Below are 22,496 nucleotides of genomic sequence, written 5' to 3' on the forward strand. Positions count from 1 at the left end.
GAACGTCGATTTCGTAAAGAGTCATGCACAAAGTTGAGGCTACCTTTCGTGACTCTCGAAGTAGGAGAAAAGAACGAAATGTCGTTTGATAGTCACGGTTAAGTGAAAATACATAGCCGTCCCACGGCAAAACAATCAGCAAGGGTTGTTAAATTTGTTTAATAGCACCTACACCAGGACTCCGCGATCCCGGTTGTCCAGGTCTTCCCGGCAGACCAGCAGTTTGATTGCGCTAATCGGATGTCGATGGTTTCCACCGAACCGATTTTCTTTCACCACGGAAAAGAGCCCGGCGCCGCTGTGTACAGCAGCTTCCAGGAAAAATCCTTCGAGATGAAACAATTTGCTGTAAAAACGAAAGGTGTATCCTCGGGGGGACGACCGAAGCCAGGACGACCTGCTGTTTGCGAAACGTTAACTTTCCGGAGCGAGCACTTCGCTCCCGTGTCCACAATCAAAGTTAAATGGGATCCGGCGGGGTCTTTTTGGGCAGTGAAGCAATCTTTCGAAAGTACACTTAGAAACTCTTCTTCCGTGCGCGCGGGAGTACCGGGCGTGCGGTCAATGGCGCGTGGCCAAACGTCGTCCGATTCCGTGCCCGATTGCTTACCTTTATTTTTGCGAGGTGTCGAAGGAGGTGGTGCCGGCGTCGGTGGTGGAGTTCGGCAGTTATCTCGCTCGCGCCGACATTGGAAGGGTGAGGAGGATCGTTCAGCACTTTCACTCTGGAAGCGCAGAAAAAGGAAGAAACGGTCATGAAAAGTTAAAGTTTACGCGTCGGAACGTCGATCAATAGGGGTAACCTGATGGACATTTGCTTCATTTCGCCGTCAGTCAGTCGAGAGAAAGTGTGGAACGAGGTGGTGTAAAATTTAATATCGGGGAAATTGGTGTTTAGTATACATTACGAATTCCAGTGCAATTTCTAAAGGGTCTTTCGGCGAAGGCCGGGCCAGAAAATTAATAACAACAAAGAAGGCGGAATGCACCCCCACCCCGTGTTCCGTGCCGGGAGCAGCTCCAGAAAACCAGAAGCTTATCTGCCAACATGGGACGGAAAAGAAAATTTAATTTTTTCTAAGTGCCACCGACATAAACTGTCCCACGATCGAACACGAGCGGCTCGTTGATGCTATCAATGACAACTGATAAGTTGCGCCGTCTTATTGCATTTCCGCCGAACTACGTACGGACCTTTTCTACCCCCGCCGCACGCCGCTGGAACACACCGTCTTATCTTATCTTCACTATCGTGTGTCGTTTGAGCATCCTTGTGTATACGGTTGCAGGTTTACACTGAGGGGCAATAGCTGTAACACCAGCGGTGGAAAAGCAACACGTGGCCTACTTTTGCCCAGGAAAAAGTTATCGATCAATTTGTAACTGCAGCCGGTCGATTAAACTGTGGATGGAATAAATGAAGGTTGGAAACTGGATGCGCATGGAAGCGTAACCACCCACTGTATGTATCACCCTGCTTGGAGTGAGGTTCGATTGATAGTTTTTTCTTCGTGGCCAGATGGGCTTCTGCAGCTCAGTCCATCGTTGCTGCCCGAGCGCTTCACAGGCAGCCCAGTAGTTCCGGTTGTTCCGTTACGGACGGCCGAGTAAAAAAAGAAAGAAAATCAATAAAGATGTCAAGTGTCGGTGTCGTCGGGGCGGGTTGGTTTTTACAATCAAATAAAAAAGCATCCCGGCAAGGGGTCGGCGGCCAGCGCAACGGAGCGTGGGTGCTTCTAATGACATTTATGCTGATTCAATTGAACGCTCCGGCAGTAGATGGTTCGTATGCAGCATAACGGAACGGCGCCTTTCGGGCCTTCCGAGAGGGCCGGCGTTCAAAGCCCCAAAAAACATTGAGCGAATGTATTATTTAAACCACCATCAAGCATTGCGCTGCTACGCCTGTGGTCTAACGCAATCGTCCGGTGACCCCCGGTGCGTCACGGAGCCAGGGAGTGTCGAGGGCCAGAGTGTCGTCACCTGCTCGCGGAAGTACTGCACCATCACCCGGCAGGAGTTGGTGGTAAGTCCGAGAAAGCCTTTCTACGTTTCCTTTTAATCCATTCCCAGCGGGGAATTTCGTTTCCTACACAATAATACCTTTGTGATGCTCTTCTGGGCACTTGAATCACCATTCTGGGTTGAAATAATCATCTACCGACTATCAAGTGAACAGCGGAGTGCCACAATACACTTTAAAAATATTAAATCAAGGTGTTTTAGAAAACAAAAGTTGAAAAAACCCTTAAAATGCTGCTATAAAAGTGTTTAACCAAATCGAAGTAGGGTAAATGAAAATAGTACACTGTAGTGATGAGAATAACACCACTTTTTAAAGATTTGAATCAGAGTGAACAATCAAAAAGACGATTCGAATCTTTAAGTCACTCTTTTGTGATTTAAAACGTGTAAAATGGTTTATTAATCTTCGAGGAGATTTCAATCCTTAACTGGGATTCGAATCCCAAAAGAATGAACGAGTGGGTAAAAGAGTTGCTAGTTGCCATAGAGTCTCAAATTGGGATTCGAATCCCAAGAGTGATTAAAAGAGTTGCTATTCACCATAGAGCCATTCGTATATATAGTTCGTATATTAAGTACCAGTTTGGGATTCGAGTCCCAATTTGGTATCCGAATCTCTATGGCGCCTTTCAACTCTTTTACTCACTCTTGGGATTCGAATCTTTATGACGACTAGCAACTCTTTTACCCACTCGTTCATTCTTTTGGGATTCGAATCCCAGTTAATCATTCAAATAAAAAAGGAGTAACAAAAACTATCCGTCAGGATTTAAATCAATCATTCATTATTAAGACTCAAGTCAATCATTCATTCTTACTTATTTCGCACATCACTAGTATACCGATAACAACGAACAAAAAATACTATTATAAACACCCTCTGTATATCAGTTTAAGAAATTACAAATGAGTTAGGAAACTTAGGCTAACAAAGAGCCAACAATTAAATTTATCGAAAACTATGACTAGGCAAGCATCACCATTAGAAACTCCACATTTCTGTAATAATCCTAGCTCTTGACTCATCAAAAATATTGTATGATAGTGTTTATTTGAAAGTGGTTTTTGATATCTTTTTTATCGGCAAACATTTTTAGAGGAATTTTGTTTGAGAGTATTCCCGCTGGTATTTTGTTATTGTTTGAAAATGATATTATTGATCTATTTGCTTCTAGAGTTTAAATGACAAATTGCGAACAGCAAAACCGGGCTAGAACTCAGAACCGTGTTCCTATCTTAAGCCGGCACGAACCAACGTTTACCTTGTGTCTAATCTCCATTAGCCGCAGTGCAATCTCCCGACGTTTGGAGTGTTTTATGAGTCACTGACTTTTGAAGCACCCAACGAAAGAACTCGTTGCTTATTTCCAACTCCTCCGCGTCGGACGGACAAAAGTCGATTGATTCACTTGTACATCGTTTCGTTTGCTTTCTCCCTTCTTTTTTCCCCCCCCCCCCTCCAATAGGATCCGCCCGGGAAGTTGGTAACTTTCCTGCGAGGCTGCGAGGAAAATCCACTGGTAAAAGCGAAAACAAAATGGCCCCGGCTAGTGCACAATCGCTAATCGAATGTCGCATTTTCCTCTCGCAGTATCTGGACGAGGTGCTGGAGGATCCGACCTTCATCACGTACTATCGATCGTGCACCACGGATCTGTGCAACAACGGCGACGCCCTCGGCTCTTCCGGCTCCGCCCTGACCGGCCTCAACGAGGGCGCGTCGGAGAATCTGCTCGTCCCCGGACTGGCCGGTAGCACCGGGCCGGCGTCCTTTGAGCTGGCGCTGCTCATTAAAATCACATCACTGTCCCTATCGGCGGCACGCATCTTCGCATAGAGTGCCCACCCTTCCTTCCTTCCTGCCTTTCCTTCCCTTTCCGCCAGCGTCATCGATATGATATTAATGAATGATACTTTTAGCGGCCAGCCAGCCAGCCAGCCAGCCAGCGCGGCGGATGGATATCCTTTCGATGTTCGAAATCTTGTTTGGCTTTCCTTCCGTCCGTTCCCGCTCGCCGTTTCCGGGATTGAGATAACGACGTTGCGAGGACGTGTGCGCGCCCGCTCGCCGACTTTACTTTATGGAAGTTATATTTAATTAATAAATAATGCTCGCCCCGGGCCCGGTGGTTCCGTGTATCATCATCGTGATCGTCGGCACGCGCCGTCCTCATATGCGTCGTCTTCTTTTTTTTTTTTGTTGTGGTCGGGGCTTTTCCGGGGGCCAGATTGAGCTCATCATACAGTGTGTGTAATGGCTTCAATTTTCATAATTCCATCCGAATAGCCAGCTGCGAGGGATATTCCCGGAGAAGCTTATTCACAGGCGACCGTAATGCTTGGGTTTACAAAGGACAAACCCTTCCTCGCTAAACGGTTTATATTTGGGTCACTGTGTAAGTATGTGTATCGTGTGTTTGTTAAGGATACTCAAGGATCAGTTAAAGCTCAACCCAAAGTATGGCATGACCTGGACGGGGAATGGTAGCCCGGCACGTTTTTATTTGCGAAAAGTGTATTTTTGGCGCACCAAATGGCACAGAATAAGAAGGAAGGAAACATTGCATTAAGAAACATACATAGAAATATAAAAACTTGTTCTGGGATTCGTTTTTTAAGAGTCCTATTTTCAGTGCGTTGAAATTGCCGTTTGCCACGAAAAATATAGAATCAAAAAAGTAGCTTTTATTATACATTCTATCATATTCCTTGCATTTTCAGATCATTACAATGTTTGTTCATTTTCAGAACGGCCCCGATCTAATAAATCAAGGTTAAACTTTTGGAATAAATTGAAAATGTAAAACCATCAAACAACCATTAAAAATTACCCATGCGCATGTAGCGAGATTGAGATATCATGACAGCATTTAAAAAACCATCAAAAACATGCTAAATTCGTTCAATTTACTATTTGCTTGCCTTCGGATGAATTTCACAACATTTCGCTGCTCCCGTCTCGTTCCGCTTGGCCTACTTTTTGCAAACACCTCTATCACAAACTGCTTTCGGTTAAAAAATGCTGCAATTCATGCTCGGACCGGCGATAGCAAAGTCCGAAAAAGCGTCCGTTCCATTCCGGCTGCTTAACGGTGCAACATCAGGCACGAGCCGGAAGAACAAATTCAATTTCCTGTCGTGACCAGGCGCCGGCTTTGGTTTCACGTGACCCCCCTCCGCTTACGGTTGGAGATGGATGGCGAAATAGAGCCGATTCGTTTTCCATCCACACTCCACCGAAGAGGTGCTAAAGCAGCAAATTAATGGCTGAAAATCGATTCGGGAGTTCAAAAGATTAATTCCTCAGACATTTGGGCAAGAATAAGGCATGTCTGGCGTTCCATTGCATGGAGTGTGATCGTCTTTGGAGACGGGGATTACACTTTACCAAAAAACCGCCAAAGTGTGCTGTGCGTTGCGATGCGAAGCTGCACAACTCGGGGCCGCACAGCCTGCTTCGAGGAAATGAAGGTGAATAATAAATTCCTTCCAGCTCCAGTTTTCCTCGCTTTTTTCTATTTTGTTGGCGAGGGGCGATATTTGGCACAGCTTATTCCTGGGCTGACATGATTTGGTTTGGTTCGATCTAATGAGCTTACGGCCCCGGCCCCGGCCTCCTGTCCCCGAGCCTCCCCTTCGAGTTTGGGGAAAAAAGGATTGCCCCGGTACTTCCGCTACATATCCTTGCGCTCCCTGCGCATTTTCCGCTCCATCGAATTATTCATTGTGCCGGCGGTTCGATACTTTTCCTGCCTATTTCTGCGCTTCGGGGATGACATGAGGGGCGTGTGTGTATGTGTGTGTGTGTGGTTCCGGTGTGGTTAATCCTTAAACGGATGAATTCTCCCACTCTTCTCTCTCGCTGGGCTCGGCAACGAGACTGTGTCGATTATATGGCCCGGCCCCCACACCCCCGTCGTCTCCCCGGGGGGTGAATGTGATGTTTCGACACATTCAATTTTCCCAAACCCACGCGGCGCACGGTCGAGGCCCATGGATCCATGGATTCGATTCGTGCCAAAGTCAGATCCCTCAAAAAGAGCCGCACGCGTTACGGTGAGCCGGCGAGAGATCGACCTGCCTCTTTCCGCCCGGGACCAGAAAGGACGTTGGGTTGCTTCCTTCGCCACTAATGGAGTGGGAGAAGCACAAAGGCCCGCCGGTTCCACGGTGCGAATAGAGCAACAGAATTTATAGCGTAATTTAGCAGACGGTACCGAAAACCAATTCCTGCACGTCGTCCTCGTTCGATCCGAGGGTACACGCTCACACGTGTATGTCTGTGAATGTGTGTGTGTGTTTGTGTAGGTAGAGTACTCTGTGGCAGATAAGGTGTGATTAATTCACACTGGCTCGAGACCTGAAGTCAGTCAGGGTCAGGTTAGTTCCAACATCCGCTGCCGATGAAGTGTAAACCGACCGAAACCCGAGGCTGGAGGGTCTACGCCTTTGTTTCGTCGTGCTTCCGGCCAGGTCCAGCCTTAGAACCCTGCGGACCTAGGACCCGGTTGTTGTACAAAGTGCCTATTTGTCGCCTCTGTTAAACAACAGCAATTTTTCGCCACGCTGTGTAATTAGAACGTGCTCGAAACGTTAACCGTTGCTAAGCATGCGAGCGGTTGGGGGCTTTTCCAGTGTCTTTCTGGGGGGAGACCCATGGAAAAACCCCCACTCGCATTTTTCCCCCGGGTCGCAAAAATAGCGAAGGGTAAATCATGTGCCCTTTTATTACCTCTGTCTATTTATTCACGAACGAGCCAAAGTGGCGGTCTTTAGCGCTTTTCCGCAACAATCGCAGCACACTCCCGGGACCTCCAGCGGACCTCCCGCCATGACTGGCAATTATGGTAATGATGAGTAAACCTGTTTACTGCTTACTTTCCTTCCCTCCCCCCCCCCCCCCCCCCTCCCCCCTTTGCCGAGAGGATTTTCTTCCGCTCTTGGTGGATTCTTTTTTCTTTTTCCGCCAAAACACCAACGTCACCCTATGACAGCGGGGCAAGGAGGGAGAGTTGAAGGGTAGGATTGATTTTCAATTAATCGTCTTAAAGAAAACCATCAGCCCTACATCGAGGCTGTGGTCAGTTTAATTGCTTGGATAGCGGACGGGCGAGAACTTCCGTCATGGATTGAGGTTCTTTCCGATCAATAAGCCTAAGTGGTGTGGTCTACTGATTTCCATCATTTACAACTTCCTCCCGCATTGAAACGCTACCCCGCTATTGATTGGGTTATTGGTTTGGGCTAAAGCTTTATCTTAACTGGCGGGAATTTGTTTCTTGGTGAACCACTGCTCAATTACTTGAACCTTCGATTTTTTTGTTTTCAATTTCCAGCTCCCCAAAGCTCTATTGTTGCTACTTTGCATATCAAAAGGACGCCCGGACCGAATCTTTTGTAATTGATCTTGGAAGGACGGGGATCGACAGGGACAGAAGGGGGCATGTGGGGCAACGGTTCAGCCGGGAGATAGATGGATCCGATGGATAAATCTTTTTCCCATTTAGCTAACCTGTCGGCGCTCATCTAGTTAAAAATACATTAATTTTCATCCAAGCCACGGCGTTGCGCTTGTGTTACTTCCAAACGACACTTTCGCACAAAACCGTAAAATGCGGAAATGCCTCATCTAACGCCCGGTGGTGCCCCCGAAAACACACCCCGAGCTTTACGGGATTCCCCCGGGGAGGGGGTGGAACGGTAAGGAAGCGTGGCGTTTAAATTTAGCCCGGAGCTCCTTAAATGGTTTTCAAATAATGGCGTAAAGCAGCGACGTCGTCCCTCACACCCTCGCCATCGTTTCATAAGGATACTTTACGGTCATGACTGGCTGCCACTGCACAAAGGAGCCGGCGGTGTATGGCCCTGCCCAGCCGAGTGGAAAGTATCACAGTGTTTGCGACCCCCAGCGAGCCTATTCCGAGTGAAACATAATCTGGCTAGCTTTAATGGTCGAGGTGGCGCAAAGAACCAGCATCCCCCGGCCGTGTTTGGTTGTTGGGTGCCTGCTCCTGGAACCAGGGAACCGGAGTACGTACGTTATCGGATCAATTTGAAACGGTCGACCGATTTCATCCAGTTTACTTGGCTGAAGTTTACATTCAAGCTGTAAAAAATGTGGGACAAAGATGGTTGATAATAGTTTTTCCTGTGATCTCTCCAAAGAAGCGTTCAATCCGGGTGGGTTTGTTTTGATGCTAACAGTTCACATCCCTTCTGGGATTGGGGTTGATGGTTTTGTTCGGTCATTAGATATTGATTACACTTGTATCCTTACCCGTAGAATAGGATTGGCCTTTAAATTGTTATCGCTGTATTATCTTTCTGCTGGTTTCCTTTTCCATACCTTTTTTTGTCGTTCAGGTGAAATATCAAATAAAGAAATACTCAAGAACCGAGGAGACTAAGAGAGAACTTATAAAAAATAAGTGAAATAAATTAATATGAAGATGAAAAATGGGGGGGAAAACAGAGGAAACACATCAAGTGTAAACGTATTTTTCCATCCGATACAAATCCTACAAAGTAAAATTTTGCAAAAATGAAAAAACAAGCAAAATAACCGGCCCCAAGTAAGTGAACCAGTCGTCGCCATGACAACGAGAAGAGTAGCCAATAATTGAGTGACGTCCGAACGGCCATCATTCGCTTTCAGACTTTTGGACAGTGAGCTTCCGTCGCTCCACTCGCTCTCAAATTGGTCGGCATTTTTTACAGTGAAAAATTTTGTCAGTACAGTTACAACAGTGTAATAGCAGTGATTTAACTCAAAGTGGTTTAGCAGTTGTGGGAAACGTATTCGCAAGCGCAAAGTAGAGATTACGTATCACTTGTCGGGTAAAAAGTTTCCGAGTCGGAAGAGAGATTGGGCAGACGAATCTAACATGTTCAGCTCCAGCGCCTACCGCGAGTGGCTTTCCACTGGCGATGGACCAGCGTCGTACCCGAAGCATACGGTAACTGGTTAACTATTCGCTGGTGATTAACAAAGAGGACAACTGATTAACTCTTGTAACTCTTAGTTTAATCCGACCGCAAAGCCGTTTGTGTGTCCTGTGAAACGGGCCGAGGCGATGTACGGCGGGGACACGGCTGGCGATTCGAAGTACACTTCCGACAAGGCCAGGAAGGCCAGGATTGCCTTCGTCGGACCGACGAGCGTCCCGGTCAACGCGCGCATCTGGAACACCGTTGGTCGAACGTCCCCGGATCCGGTTTGCCCCGTGCAAAGTCAACTACCGTCGGGTATGATTCCGACTTGTAACGGTCATTTGAAGATGTACATGGAGCCAGCGGCACATTACGCCAACTGTCCCGCTAATCAAGCATCGTTCGGACCGACTCTGCATCCTGACGGCTTCTTACAATTGAATCTGCGTGATGGCATCATGTAAGTCGTAAGGGATCAAAGCAATCCTTAACTTCGGGAAGTTACGTCTTCCTTCGACAACATTGAAACTGCTTGATCTGCCAACATGATTTTGATGTCTCCGGCAGGGTGGGACTGACGTTGAACTCACTCAAAGTGATAAACAAACGGATGAACATTGCTATTTCCGTGTCCGGCGACTCGACGACTGTAGCCATGAGTCATCCGAATGGAATTATTTACCAGTATGGCGCCCAGGTTGACATCGTGGCTTGCGATGCGAAGAAGAGTAACCACTTCATGTAAGACTTGGACTACATGTGCCTTGGCTATCGGTGCCTGCTTCAAATACCCTTCTTTCTAGTCGCTACGCCAGAATGTGGCACAAAGGCATCAGCTTCACCAGCGATCGATGCGCCTTGATCTATCTTGTCGATGCGGCAGGCACACGAACAACCTCGGAAACAATCACCATGGATCTGGAAGCAGATTATGTGAACCAGGTGTTCTACAAGTAAGTTCTTTTAACCCCACCCGTGAACACCCGCCGGTCGTCGTTTGACATATCGAACGTGTGTTTAATCCCGTTGCAGCGGTGCAGCTTGCAGCACGCAAACCATGGCGGAGTTAAGCCTCTTGCAGCGTCATGCAAGCTACCACCTCACCGGCGATGGAGGCTTGGTGTACCAGATCCATGGTTACCGCATCACGCAGGCCAACGACGGCCAGGTGAAGCTGGTGAATGCCACGAAGCAGTGCATCATCCGGACTAGTCCGACCAACGGTTCCGCCACGGTCACGACTCCCAGCATCCATTGCACCGCCTCGCTCGGTGCGACCTCTCACCTCTTCGTACGGTAAGGGTTTTATCTACTGCCCTAATCCTCACTCGCCTCACTGTAACGTTTCCTCCCCCCATCCATCACTGTTCACAGATGCGAGGAGAAACGCATGCACTTCGATGGTGCGGCGTTCGTCGTGCGTAACGCTGGCCATTCGGCCGGATTCGATGAGATCAATCGATTGCGCGTCTACTGAAGAGGAAACACGGAGCAAGTTCCCGTTTCCCTTCCCTACCGCATCGCTTCCAAGGAAAGAGCCTCAGCGGAACGCGCGTTGGTCAGAACGTGAATCGAGTGATTAGTTAATATTATGTTTAAATTTGATTGCCAGTTCCAGCGTTAGTGAAGGTCCGTTTTGTGTCCAGTGTGAAATAAATCTAAATTTCCTTTCATCCTGCCGTGCTTGACTTCCGGACCTAAAGTGGAAACCCGTCAATCCGTCGCTTTTAAATGGTTCGCTACCTTCGCTCCTCGGATACTTACATGATGTTCGGAACTGGAAGGGTTAGGGAGTGGGCCCGATCTGCGAAGACGGGCTAGGGCACTCCTGAGACCTTCCGTACTGTTATGTTTGGCCCCCCGTTCAAAAATATAACAACCGCACAGGAACAGCTTGACCGTCTAGCGTTGGCGTCCGTTCGCCACCGTCCGCAGCCTCGACGCTTCCGGCGCTGGAAACCGGCTTTCCGCGTGGGAAAGTCCTCCCCGTGCCGAGAGGGCTTTCACGCACGACTATACACCATGCGAACGCTGGAGGGGCTATATTTATATCTGACACACTATTGCCTGCCGAATGCGGCGGAACAGCAGCACTTGTCGAGGCACGGACTGGAACAGAGAAATGCACTCACACTAACATCACCGTCCTATGGAAACTGTGGAAATGCCACTTGCATCGCGCTTCTTCGCCTTAACGGAACTTATATCCGAAACACAATTTCACTGAAATCAAACAAGACAAGACTTTCATCCTCGAATAATTTTATATTTTGTCTAAGAACAGCTAATGTTATTGAATTGGGTTTTTTTGAGACGTACATACATTTTTATATTTTACTTAGTAAACGTAACTTAGTAAACATGATAAACAGAATACAAGGTAGCCTAGCGAAGAATAATTCAATGAAGTGAAGAATAACATCGCTCAACGTATTTCACAAGTAGGTCGAAAACAATCTGATAACGATTACAAACGGAAAACATTTAAAACTACGAGGTACGACCGTTTGAAACGGAGATCCCACGGAAACACATGCCATTCCGGCTTTCAAATTTTCAAATTATAAACCAAGGCCGCTCGGCGCTAGGAAACTAGCAGCGTGATTCATGAATTTCCTGTTACCTTGCCCTAAATTTCCCAGGATTTCTACTTTTGCGGCAACACACACACCTGGACTACGAGCTCAAGGTTGGTAGGAAGAGTATTTAGGAATTTCTTCCTGCTTGCAGCCAATCGGGTTTCTGCTGCTCGAAGGTAGAAATATGAATTTTGAACACATTCCACCCTGCTTCCATTGACTTTAAAGCTACCTTAGAGAGCTGGTTCCATCAGTATGACACTTTAACGGTCGCAATCGGTCGGTGTCCATCTGCGCGGAGACGCACGGCGGAGGCAAAGGTAATTACAAAAGCCTTTGGTAATCGAGAATCAAGTTTGGCATCTCTCGCAACCTTTCCCATTGCAGCCATGGCAACACATTGGCAAGGAAGGGAGACAAGTGTTGTAAATTTCAATTACAACAACCCTTTTTGCGAGTGAAACAACTTTCTAACTTTTTCCTGCGCACCGGAACGAACCCGCCTTGTCGGAAATGGTCGCTTTTCCGACCCGTGCTGGAACCCTCTTCAAAAGATTGATCGACGAATCGGTCCTCTCTCCGGCAGCCTTCTCACCCATCCCGGCAGCAGCACCACAATAGTGACAACATATTTACATGGAGGCCCCATGGACTGCTTGGTGGCTGTGATTCGGTCCGGAAAAACCCTTTTGAACCTGTGCTATTACGCTTTTCTTTTACCTTCACCCTTTATTTAACCGCGCACAAAAGGAAACGCCAATGCAGAAAGGTAAAAGGTCACTCCCGAGGATGGGAGAGGGGCAGGGGGGGGAAGAGGTTTTCGTAGAGGAGCAGGGATTTTGTTTGTAGTGTTGGCACATCGTTCGCTTGCCGTGGACATGCAGCTTTTAACCTGTACTATGACTTGGCCATTCTTACGCTATTTCCCTTTCGAAATGTCTTAACTGTTTTTTTTCGTCCCTTTAAAATTCTACAAATGCACAGGAGCCTTTTGACAGCATCCTTCAAGCTGGAGCGCTATGATGGGAGAGTTTACAGACGTTAAAAATTAAAATGAAAACATTTTCCCGAGCTAGCGACGGGTAAGGCATAATTCTAGCGAAGAAAAGTCTTCCACCTGTCGCCGGGGGAAGGGAAAGCGAAAAGCGGTCCGCCGGTGTCCTTTTCTAAACAGACAAACAAACCCCCTTAATGGTCTCCGGCTACTGACAGTCGTGTCGGCCTGCAGACGTTTAACTTATCTCTCCGGGTATCCGGGAAAACTTCCCGGGAAGTGGACGACCAGGGCCTCGAAAGATGTCCCTTCCCTTTTGGCCGTCCAAATTCGGAAATTCTTCGGGGAGGCAAACCTACAGGTCAACGTATTCTTTGCGCTCCAAACCGGCAAAGGGAGCAAAGGCAGACGGGGAGGGATCGATTGGAGGCCCGGTGTCCAATGAGAAGTTCGTTTATTCGATCAACCGATGCCATGACTCGGGCCCGTTTGCAAATTGATGCTGCTGGGTGGATGCTAAATGACACCCGGGGGACAAAGTTTGGCGACAACTTTCTTTGGCGCGTGTGCGTTTTTTTTCCTCCACCACCTCCTTCCTCCTGGTTCCAAGCAATTGTGGTGGATTGTTGCTCAACTTTCTCTTCCTACGAAACACTTGCTGGAACGTTTGGATGAAATTAAGTAGGCCAACTAGTGGGATCTATCATTTTGACGTAATTGTAATTGGAAGTAGGATACGCATAAATTCTTTGCGACACAGCAATTTAATACAAAATTAAGTTTTGGCTAAGTTTTCTGTCGCAATTTACTGTCCATTCTCTTCCCTTGAGTACCATTTCTTTTGGTCGTTGGTGTTAAAAATATAAATGCAAAATTTAACAACTTTTTTGTGACCAATATCGGGTGTTAGGGTGATATGATTTCGCCGTTTTCTTTACAACCCCATCGTAGACGCGAAGTAAAGGAAAGAACTTCGACGTTTTATAGACTACGTCGTCAATTTTTTGTGTCCTCTGTTTGCCTTTACTGCCCCAACACTGGTTTTGTCCACCGTTCATAAAAACCGGCGCTACAAAATACACAACACCATACCAAATATCGCTGGAAATCCAAATCTACGAACGGGCCGGAAATTAAAGCCCTCTCATCCGTCCGGTCATTCGCACACAGGTAACGCCATCACCATCGGGTCGCAGGATTTTAACACACACAAATAGTAACACTTTGGCCAGCAAAAAAAAAAAGAAACAAAGCACCAGCAAAACCAATAACGCGGCCGTAAGATGTTTCACTAAACTCTCAATAATCAATAAAGACTGGCACACCGAATGATGACACTGAACGCCAGAAGCCGTCGGATGACGGGCTCGAAACCGTTAGCTTCCCACCGCACACACTGTCCCTCCAGGACCTGAACCAGGACAGTTTTCGCCATAACGCTTTACGCTGCTGAATTCTTTATAAGCCACCGTCTATAGAACGCAACTGTAAACTGTAGGCCAGTGTGTGCAATCGACTGTTCCGGGGGATGATCCTGCTAAACGGTGGCAATGATTTTTCCTGGTCCAGGTGGAATTCGGCGCGTTGTGCGTGGAAAAGGTGTTTGTGTTTTCCCTCCCCCCCTCTCTGGCCGGTATTGCGTTTCGACGGGAAAGAAGAAGTGATTGGGACTCGCGACCTCACACAGCTGTTGATGATTGATGCGAGCACTTCCGGGACGGCGGAAACACACGGAAAATTATCGATTGCTGCACCGGGAGGCCAGAAGAAGCGGGAGGAAAGCCCACTGAAAAGCAGAGATTCAACTGGAGGAAAGAAAACAATCATGCTCTTGAAGTGCCTCTGTCGAAACTCATCACAAACAGCCGTCAGATGGAGCACAGTTCGACACAATTGACGGCGCGTTCTTTGTGCTGGAGCTTTGCCCTGGTCACACAATTATCAAAGCAATACACAGCGAGACACATCGCTCCCTCATACGAAGGTACGCACTTGATACACCGCACACCAACCAACCCCGGAGAAACCGGACCGCGAGTTTGTGGCCTGACCACAAACGGAAACGGAAACCCACAATAATGCTACCCCTAGCAACCTTTGGCTTTTGCCCGCGACACGTTCACGCACTAAAGTCGCTTCCCACGGAACCACGACCACGCTGCTGCTGTCCGACTACAACTGAAGCTTTCCCGTCGCCGTTCGGTTGTTTTATTGAGGCGAACGCTGCTTTGACAAACCCGACGACGACGTCGACGCAGCTTTTGCTCGGTGCTGCGGATAGAACTGGTTCAACTGCACGCATACCGAGGCACCGAAGCAGCGTATCCTAGCGGGGAGTCCTTGTGTGCGTTTCAGGAGATAAGGACGCCGATACCAATATATTTGCCACACTCTCCGCTCGGTTGATACAGATTCACACAAAGTAAAGCCATTCACCAAGCAACCGGCCATTCCCCAGTGCTGGGCTCGACAAGGAGTCAAAGCCAGAACCAAATGGAAAATTCCAACCACTGTGGGAAAGAATTGCAAACACACACACGTGCTAAGTGGAAGCACGTGAGTAAAGTAAGTGGCTCTCTGTTTGGGTTCTTCGAACGAAGAAAATGTGGAAATTTCGGAAAGCTTCCGTTCGGGTTGAGGGACAGGACGACACTCTCGGAGCGCGAGTCCAAATCGACTGCACGTGAAAACACGCTCTCGCACGTGATTTTCCGAAGGAAGCGAGAATACAAGAAAAAGGAAAAAGGCGAACTCTTGCAGACAGAGCTTTCAAGTTGAGACGATGTAGGCAAAAAATAACTAAAACAAAATGGGGTAATTGTACAAGCATTACCAAAGCAAATGTAATGTTTTTTTTTAAAACATATTTACAACCAATTGTGTATACTAGAGAAAAACGAAGAAACCAATACACTAGTATCAGCAAAGAATCCACCATTAAGGCGAATAATTTTATCTTTAAATATGCACAGACTATCGAACAAATTGCCGAATTGCGTCGAGGGAAGCTTATGCTGCCCTGATAAGAGCAACCTTTCGACAATCGTCCACGACAGATGAGGGTTATCGCCGTTCATTCAGGGTTTGTGGTATTTTTTTGTGACAAGCAGATGATAACGGCTGATTTCGTCGGCCCCCCTTTTCAGTGGTTGCGCTTAAGCTGCGTCAGTAGTTACATTTACTCTGGCCAAGGAAGCAGACAACCCCTTGTTGGGCTCTGTCTCAAACGGAAGGGAGCATGTGAGTCATACGGAGCAGAGAATCGAAATTACGAACCTATCCACTGAAATACAGCATCCGTACCGAAACAGGAAGCTTCTGACATACGTGTTGCACATTGAGCTGCTGTGGTGCCTGTTGGGTCCCTGCGTCGGTATTGGCATCTACTTGTTGACATATTTGAACTGGAACACACTGCCGAGTGGAGTTAATCTGCGGAACGATGTGGGTCACAATCACACGCTCGTCTGTCCGTGCCCCGTCGGCCCTTGTCTAACATCTGATCTGCTATTGTTCTCAACAGGTGGATGGAAGGTTCGTTGCTGAACGTGCACTCAATGACCTGGCGACACTGGTAAGCCGTGGACCTCGAGTTGCCGGAAGTGAAACAAACGAACGATTCGCAGTCGACTTTCTGCTCAACACCGTTGCGCAAATTCAACGCGATGCTAGCTCAGAGTTTGAGATATCTTACGGTGTGCAGCAGGCGCAGGGTAGCTATTGGTTGGACTACGAGGACTATCCCATCACGAGCGTGTACCGTGGAGTGCAGAACGTCGTCGTGACCATCGTCCGGAAGAGTGGTTTTAGTGGGAAGTATTTGCTGCTGAATGCCCACTACGATAGCGCCGTCAGTAGTCCGGGTGCGGGGGACGATGGTACGATGGTGGTTGTCATGCTGGAGATTTTACGGCAACTCTCTCGATCCGACGGTGCCAATCTGCTATGGCAGCACGGTCTGATCTTTCTCTTCAACGGCTGCGAAGAGAACACCATGCAGGGAGCACACGGTTTCGTCCGCGGCCATCCACTAGCGAGCAACGTTGTGGCCTTTCTCAACCTCGATGTAGCCGCCAACGGAGGCCGCGAGATCATGTTCCAGTCCGGGCCAAACTATCCCTTCCTGATGTCGTACTACCGCGACCATGTTAGTCGCCCGTACGCCAACACACTCGGCGAAGAAGTTTTCCAGATGGGGCTGGTACCGTCGTTCACGGACTATGAAACGCTATCCAAGGTAGGCGGTTGGCCTGGGCTTGATTTCGCTCTGTCGTCCTACGGATACCTCTACCATACCGCACTGGACGCGCTGGAAACGATCTCACCCGACACGCTGCAGCACATCGGAGACAACATCCTCGGACTGGTGCAGGGGCTGGTGAATGCTGACGAGCTGAGTGACATCGAGACACACCGGGAAGGTACGGCTGTGTTCTTCGACTTTATGCATCTGTTCCTGGTGTACTACACGGAGACGGTTGGGCTGATCATCAACTGCCTACTGGGGACATTGTCGTTGGGCCTGATTATCGGCACGCTTGTGATGATGATCCGCAAGGATGGTGCGGCCTGTACGAACATCCTGTTCGAGGCTGGCATGAGCCTGATCGTGCAAACACTCTCCATCGTGCTGGGAGCGGGCTTATCCGTGCTTGTGGCCGTCATCTTCGACGCCTGCAGCCGCTCGATGAGCTGGTTCTCGTCCACGTGGCTTCTCTTCGGCCTGTACTTTGTGCCATTTATCGCCGGCATGACGTTGGGACCTTTCTTATACGTTCACTTTAGAAAGATTGTAAGTTTTCCATGAGCTACACATGAGACGATTACGATCTGCTTATCGATGCTTTCCTTTGTACCGTAGCCATTTCTGCATGATCAAGGCCGCGCAATACTGTTCCTGCACGCCCAGCACTTCATCTACGCCATTCTGCTGATAACACTCTCGATCGGTGGCATACGATCCGCGTTCATTCTCCTATTTCCGGTGATCTTCTACAGCGCATCCACGATCGTGAATATGATCATTCAGTTTCGCCTCCGCATCTGGATCTATGTGCATCTGGTTGGGCAGCTCATCCCGTTCGTGTATTTTTGCTCCCTCACGGTCACCCTGTTCGCCGTGTTTATCTCGATGACCGGCCGGAGCGACAACCGTTCCAATCCGGACTTGCAGATGGCACTGTTTGCCTCGCTGATGGCGCTGCTTCTGGTTGGAATGCTCACACCGTTCATCGTACTCTTCCGCCGGAAGGTGTACGTCTTTGGTACGCTGCTGCTTATGTTCCTGGTAACCGGCATCGTTGCCGCCACACCGCACGGTTTCCCTTTTCGGGAGCGTTCCTCGCCACAACGATACTACATTTTCGTAAGACTCGGTTGATAAAAACTCACTATGACTCGTCGTGATTCGCTTCTCTGTTCTCCTCTTGTAGCATCAACAGCGAAACTTTTATTGGTCCAATGGAACACTAAGGGACACGAACTCAATCTTCTACCTGCATCCTCAAGACCGTCACACCCCCGACCAGCTGCAGGCCGAAGTATCCGCCTGGCAGGCCGCACGTCCGCTCGGTGAAGAGTGTGAACGTGAACTCTACTGCGGTATACCTTTCTACATCAACCGCTATCACCGTCAATCGGAAAGAAGCTACTGGCTGCCGGCCTCAACCGCACCAAACTTTCCCGAACCCGTCCAGCTTCAACTCGCCAGTGAAACATCGTCTCCAGGTCGCCGTCGGTTAAATTTCTTGCTGCGCGGACCAAGTCACATGAGTCTGTACGTGTCACCGTTGTTCGGAAGAAAGCTTGTGAGCTGGAGCTTTAGTGAGACGATTCCACCGAGTGGAAAACGCTGGAACGACCAGGACGTGTACTTCGTGAACCTCTTTTCCGGTGGGATGGAAAACACCCGACAATGGGAGTTCTACATTGAGGTGGATCGATTGCTTGAGGGGCCGGTAGACTTTTACCTAACCGTTGTGGCACAGTACATGCATCACGGGGCGGTGCATCACACGCAAGAGTTTCAGGAGTTGCTCAATCAAATGCCACCGTACGCCCACACCGTAGCATACCCTGGGTATCTGGAGAGCAGGGTGTACTAATTCGCTAGCCAATAAATCACACTTAGGTTAAGGTAGAAGAAAACGAAAGCAGCCATTTATTATTCGACGAACTCAGCGGGTTGCCGGACAAAATAACCCCAAGGGGCTGACCCCCCGTAGTGATCGACTGGACCCCGATAGACGCGAATTTCCACTCGCCTCGCTGCCGGAGCGGTATATCTTCCGCTACGATCGACCTGTAATCTACCGGCGGACACAAGGCAGCAGACGACGGTTGATAACAACAGCACGATAAGCAACTGGAAGGAATTGGGTACCATAAATAGTCTACTAACAATGACCGATTAAGCCGTTATTTACCATTGATTTGCAGAGCGAAATATCCATCGTACGAGTTGAAACTGTTGACCAACACTGAATGTAAGCATTCAGATTTAGTTGAATTTAAGTAAAACTTAGCCTATCATGCCGGAGACACTTATGGAGGGGATATTTGCATAATGTTGATGGCATAATCAACGCAATGGATTGATTTTAGTTTCGGTTTCGGCGGAGGTCTGTGGTACCGTTCACAAGATATGCTTCAGTGGCTATCCCGGTCTGCTTTATTGCTTTCTTTCCGTACAAAAAAAAAACTGTTCTTACATAATAGTACGTTCGAAAACGTTTAATGAATTAGGTACGAATGATGGAGTAGTGACGAATTTAAAATATCCAACTTTCAAGATAGGCCGGATATGCGACCACGTGTGCGTAGTCGGGGAAATGGCCAATGAACGTTCGAAACTCTTCGGTTCGGTACTCTTCGTGGTGCATGTACTGGGCTACAACGTTGAGGTGGAAATGCCAAGCCGCTTCCCAAGGCTTCAGGGCCGTGCCTTGCGTGGTGATACTGAACTCATACGGCGAGTCGTCGATGCCGTGCACGAAATTTATATAGTGCACATCCTGCCCATTCCAAGAGCGTCCACTGCGAGGAATGGCGTCACTGAAACTCCAGCCCACCAGACTTACGCCATAGACGGGCGACACGTAGAAGCTCATATGGTCGGTTCCGGTCACGCGGAAGCGGAAGGTCGTTGCGTTTGTCCCCGGATCGTACTGACTCCCGGTGTGCCGGAAGTCGACGGGCTGTGGAAAATTGGGTTTTCCCGCCGGTAACCACCACGCATTTTCACGCTGCCCGTGGTGGCTATTCTGGTAGAACGGAATGCCACAGTACAGCTCACGGTCGCATTCGTCACCGAGTTGGGTGGCGCGTACCATCTCCGGCACCTCGTCCATAATCAGATCGGGTGTGTGTCTGTCCTGTGGGTGAAGGTAAAACTTGGACTCTGATCGCCGCAGCGTGCCGTTATGATGATAAAAATTTCTTTCTATATGCTGAGGTATGGGAAAAGAAAGCAACTTGAGCGGGAGAGCCATTTGGAGCAACAACTTCGTCGGTTACTTACATAAACGTAGTACCGTTGAGGTGTGACGTGCGCCCGGAAGGGAAAGCCGGCAGCCGTTACCATGACAATGATCGAAACCACAAAGAAAACCACCTGAAGTCCAATGAAGAGATACGCTTTACGGGCTAGTGCAACCAACGGTGTCAGAAAGCCCGCGATCAGTAGCCCAATGAGTACGCCGAAGAGGCCAATCAGCAGCTCTGGATTAGAACCCGCGTTGCCTCGGCCCTGCATCGGGATGAAGGTGGCGAAGGAGGTTAGTGAGACCGAACTGTAGTACGCGATGGGTATTATCTGGCCAATCAGGTGCACGTAGATCCAGTGGTTGGTGGTATGCTGAAGCAGTAGGTTCACCAACGTGGTGGCGGTGTAGAAAAGGATTGCCAGCGTGAAAAGGTACCCGGAACGTATACTCATGGCCGTTAGTACGATCAGTATTATGATGTATATGAGGCAGGTAGCATGGAGAAGGAGCTGAACGCGTGCTTGTAACGGTAGGTGGTCCTACGAAAAAAGAGGAAAGACATAAATACAAACCATAAAGATAATACCTGGCATTGTTCCTTTCTCTACTTACATTGCGTACAAATCTAGTGAATAGAAACGGTCCAGTCGATGTAGCGATCAAATATGGAGTAATGTACAACCCAAAGATCAGCCACGTTTGGGTGAACCAGCTCATCGATGAGCCGACGGCGTTCAAAATGATGCCAAGGACCAGCGACAAACCAACGCCAACGAGGATCGACAGTAGAATCACACCGACACTCACGAGGCATTGGATCGACATGGAGCGAAGGCTAACTTTTGTACGCCGCATCGTAAGCCACAGGGATACTCCTATGGCCGCCAGTGCCACCGCCGATAGTCCCAGATTCAGCAGAATCGAAGCCCACAACGGATAGTACACCAGGAACCAGTTGAGAAAATCGAAAAAGACCGCCTTGCTACCCTCGTGCTCACCGATGGCGTACAGCTCGTCGGCGTTGGCGAGAGCTTTGGTAAGCGCCAGCACATTATCACCCGTATGCTGGAGCGTTTCGTTCGGAATGGTGTCGTACGCGTCGTACGCCGTGTGGTACAGATAGCCCCAGGTGCTGTGGGCGAAATCCATCCCCGGTACCTTGCCGAACTTTGAGTACACATAGAAGTCGGTTTCCGATGGCACCAGGTCCGCCTGGAAGAGCTCTTCTGCGACTGCCGTACAGTACGGATGTGGCACATTGTCGCGATAATACTGAATGTCGATGTATAATGCATGATGAGTCGAATTATTGGAGCAATCAGCTTAACGTCAAACGAAATCACCACTTACCTTCATGAGAAACGAATACTTTGGGCCAGCCTGAAACATAATGTCACGTCCACCGTTGGCTGCCACATCCATGTTGATGAACGCTCGCACCTTGTGGAACCACCGATGATGCGCCACAAACGCGTGCGATCCTTGCAGTGTGTTTTCCTCACATCCATTGAACACAAACACCAATCCGTGCGCTAGCGGTTCCGGCAGCTGGGACACTTTCCGAAGTACCTCCAACATCACAACACTCATCGTACCGTCGTCGCCAGCTCCCGGACTCTGAGGAACGCTGTCGAAGTGTGAGCCTAGCATCAGGTAGTTGTCCGGGTCGGGTCCTGTGGCCGGTACGATCCGCGCGATCACATTCTGAATGCCCCTGTAAACACTCGTCTGCGGGTAGTTGGTGTAGTCAAGGAACATGTCGCCGGTGGCTCGCTGCACCTCAATATCCACGTGCTGAGCGGGGTGTGCGTTTGCGGCCACCTCTTCGATAACACGGCGCAGAAAGCCTACGGTAAGCACCTCGTTTGCGTAGCTCCCCGCAACACGCGGCCCAACATTGCTCATTTCGAAAAGATGCTGCTTTGCCACCTCGGCTATGAACCGTTCCGGATGACGAGACTCGTCGGCACGCCGTAAGGCCGTCGGCATTGAGACCCAGTTCCAGTAGACCAGCAGGTAGATTCCAACCGCAACGCCAGTGATTCCCAGGAACCACCAGGTGGAAATTTTTCCACGATCCTCCTGGGACTCATCTTTTGCGATTAATCTGTTACGGTTTTGTTGAAGATAATTAGAAACTTGGAGCCCTATCCGGTTGACGGCCTTTGATGAACTCACTCTTGCTCACTGCTTGTTTCTGCCATGCCTTCCCCACTGCAAGTCGCGTAGTAACTGATGCAGTAGATTTCGAGTCGACTGAGAAGAGGGGCATGAATCGCCTATCAGTTAAGGAATCGTTTTATAGACCACCAACAACGAGTGATTAGGGCAGCGACTGATAAACATGATTGGCCGATTGATATTTGAGAGAAGAAAAAAACACATTTGATTTCTCACCCATACAACGAATAACAAAGGACGGATTAATACCGATGTAAATGCACTTGCAAAATACCCAAGATAATCATAGTAAACATTGATTTC

The 22,496-nt window shown here is 48.7% G+C and overlaps 4 protein-coding genes across 4 annotated transcripts; 3 read left to right on the forward strand and 1 right to left on the reverse strand.

Moving 5' to 3' along the window:
* Positions 1-1,864: 1,864 nt before the first annotated feature.
* LOC131265370 (uncharacterized) lies at positions 1,865-3,862 on the forward strand. Its single transcript, XM_058267628.1, has 3 exons — positions 1,865-2,026; positions 3,492-3,545; positions 3,617-3,862. Exons 1-3 carry the CDS (start codon positions 1,865-1,867, stop codon positions 3,860-3,862), a joined length of 462 nt encoding a protein of 153 aa, XP_058123611.1.
* A 5,047-nt stretch (positions 3,863-8,909) lies between these two features.
* LOC131265371 (uncharacterized) lies at positions 8,910-10,432 on the forward strand. Its single transcript, XM_058267630.1, has 6 exons — positions 8,910-8,981; positions 9,048-9,415; positions 9,523-9,696; positions 9,759-9,908; positions 9,988-10,251; positions 10,330-10,432. Exons 1-6 carry the CDS (start codon positions 8,910-8,912, stop codon positions 10,430-10,432), a joined length of 1,131 nt encoding a protein of 376 aa, XP_058123613.1.
* Positions 10,433-15,337: 4,905 nt separating this feature from the next.
* LOC131265372 (endoplasmic reticulum metallopeptidase 1-like) lies at positions 15,338-18,632 on the forward strand. The gene is made up of 5 exons (XM_058267631.1): positions 15,338-15,342; positions 15,840-15,972; positions 16,052-17,320; positions 17,390-17,893; positions 17,961-18,632. The coding sequence occupies exons 1-5, from the start codon at positions 15,338-15,340 to the stop codon at positions 18,630-18,632; spliced, it is 2,583 nt and encodes an 860-aa protein (XP_058123614.1).
* Positions 18,633-19,298: 666 nt separating this feature from the next.
* On the reverse strand, positions 19,299-22,216 carry LOC131265373 (endoplasmic reticulum metallopeptidase 1-like). Its single transcript, XM_058267632.1, has 5 exons — positions 22,191-22,216; positions 21,363-22,119; positions 20,625-21,284; positions 20,048-20,551; positions 19,299-19,976 (listed from the first exon to the last, which is right to left on the reverse strand). Exons 1-5 carry the CDS (start codon positions 22,214-22,216, stop codon positions 19,299-19,301), a joined length of 2,625 nt encoding a protein of 874 aa, XP_058123615.1.
* Positions 22,217-22,496: the final 280 nt, after the last annotated feature.

The sequence above is a fragment of the Anopheles coustani genome, chromosome 2 (genome assembly GCF_943734705.1).
Source record: "Anopheles coustani chromosome 2, idAnoCousDA_361_x.2, whole genome shotgun sequence".
NCBI lineage: Eukaryota > Metazoa > Arthropoda > Insecta > Diptera > Culicidae > Anopheles > Anopheles coustani.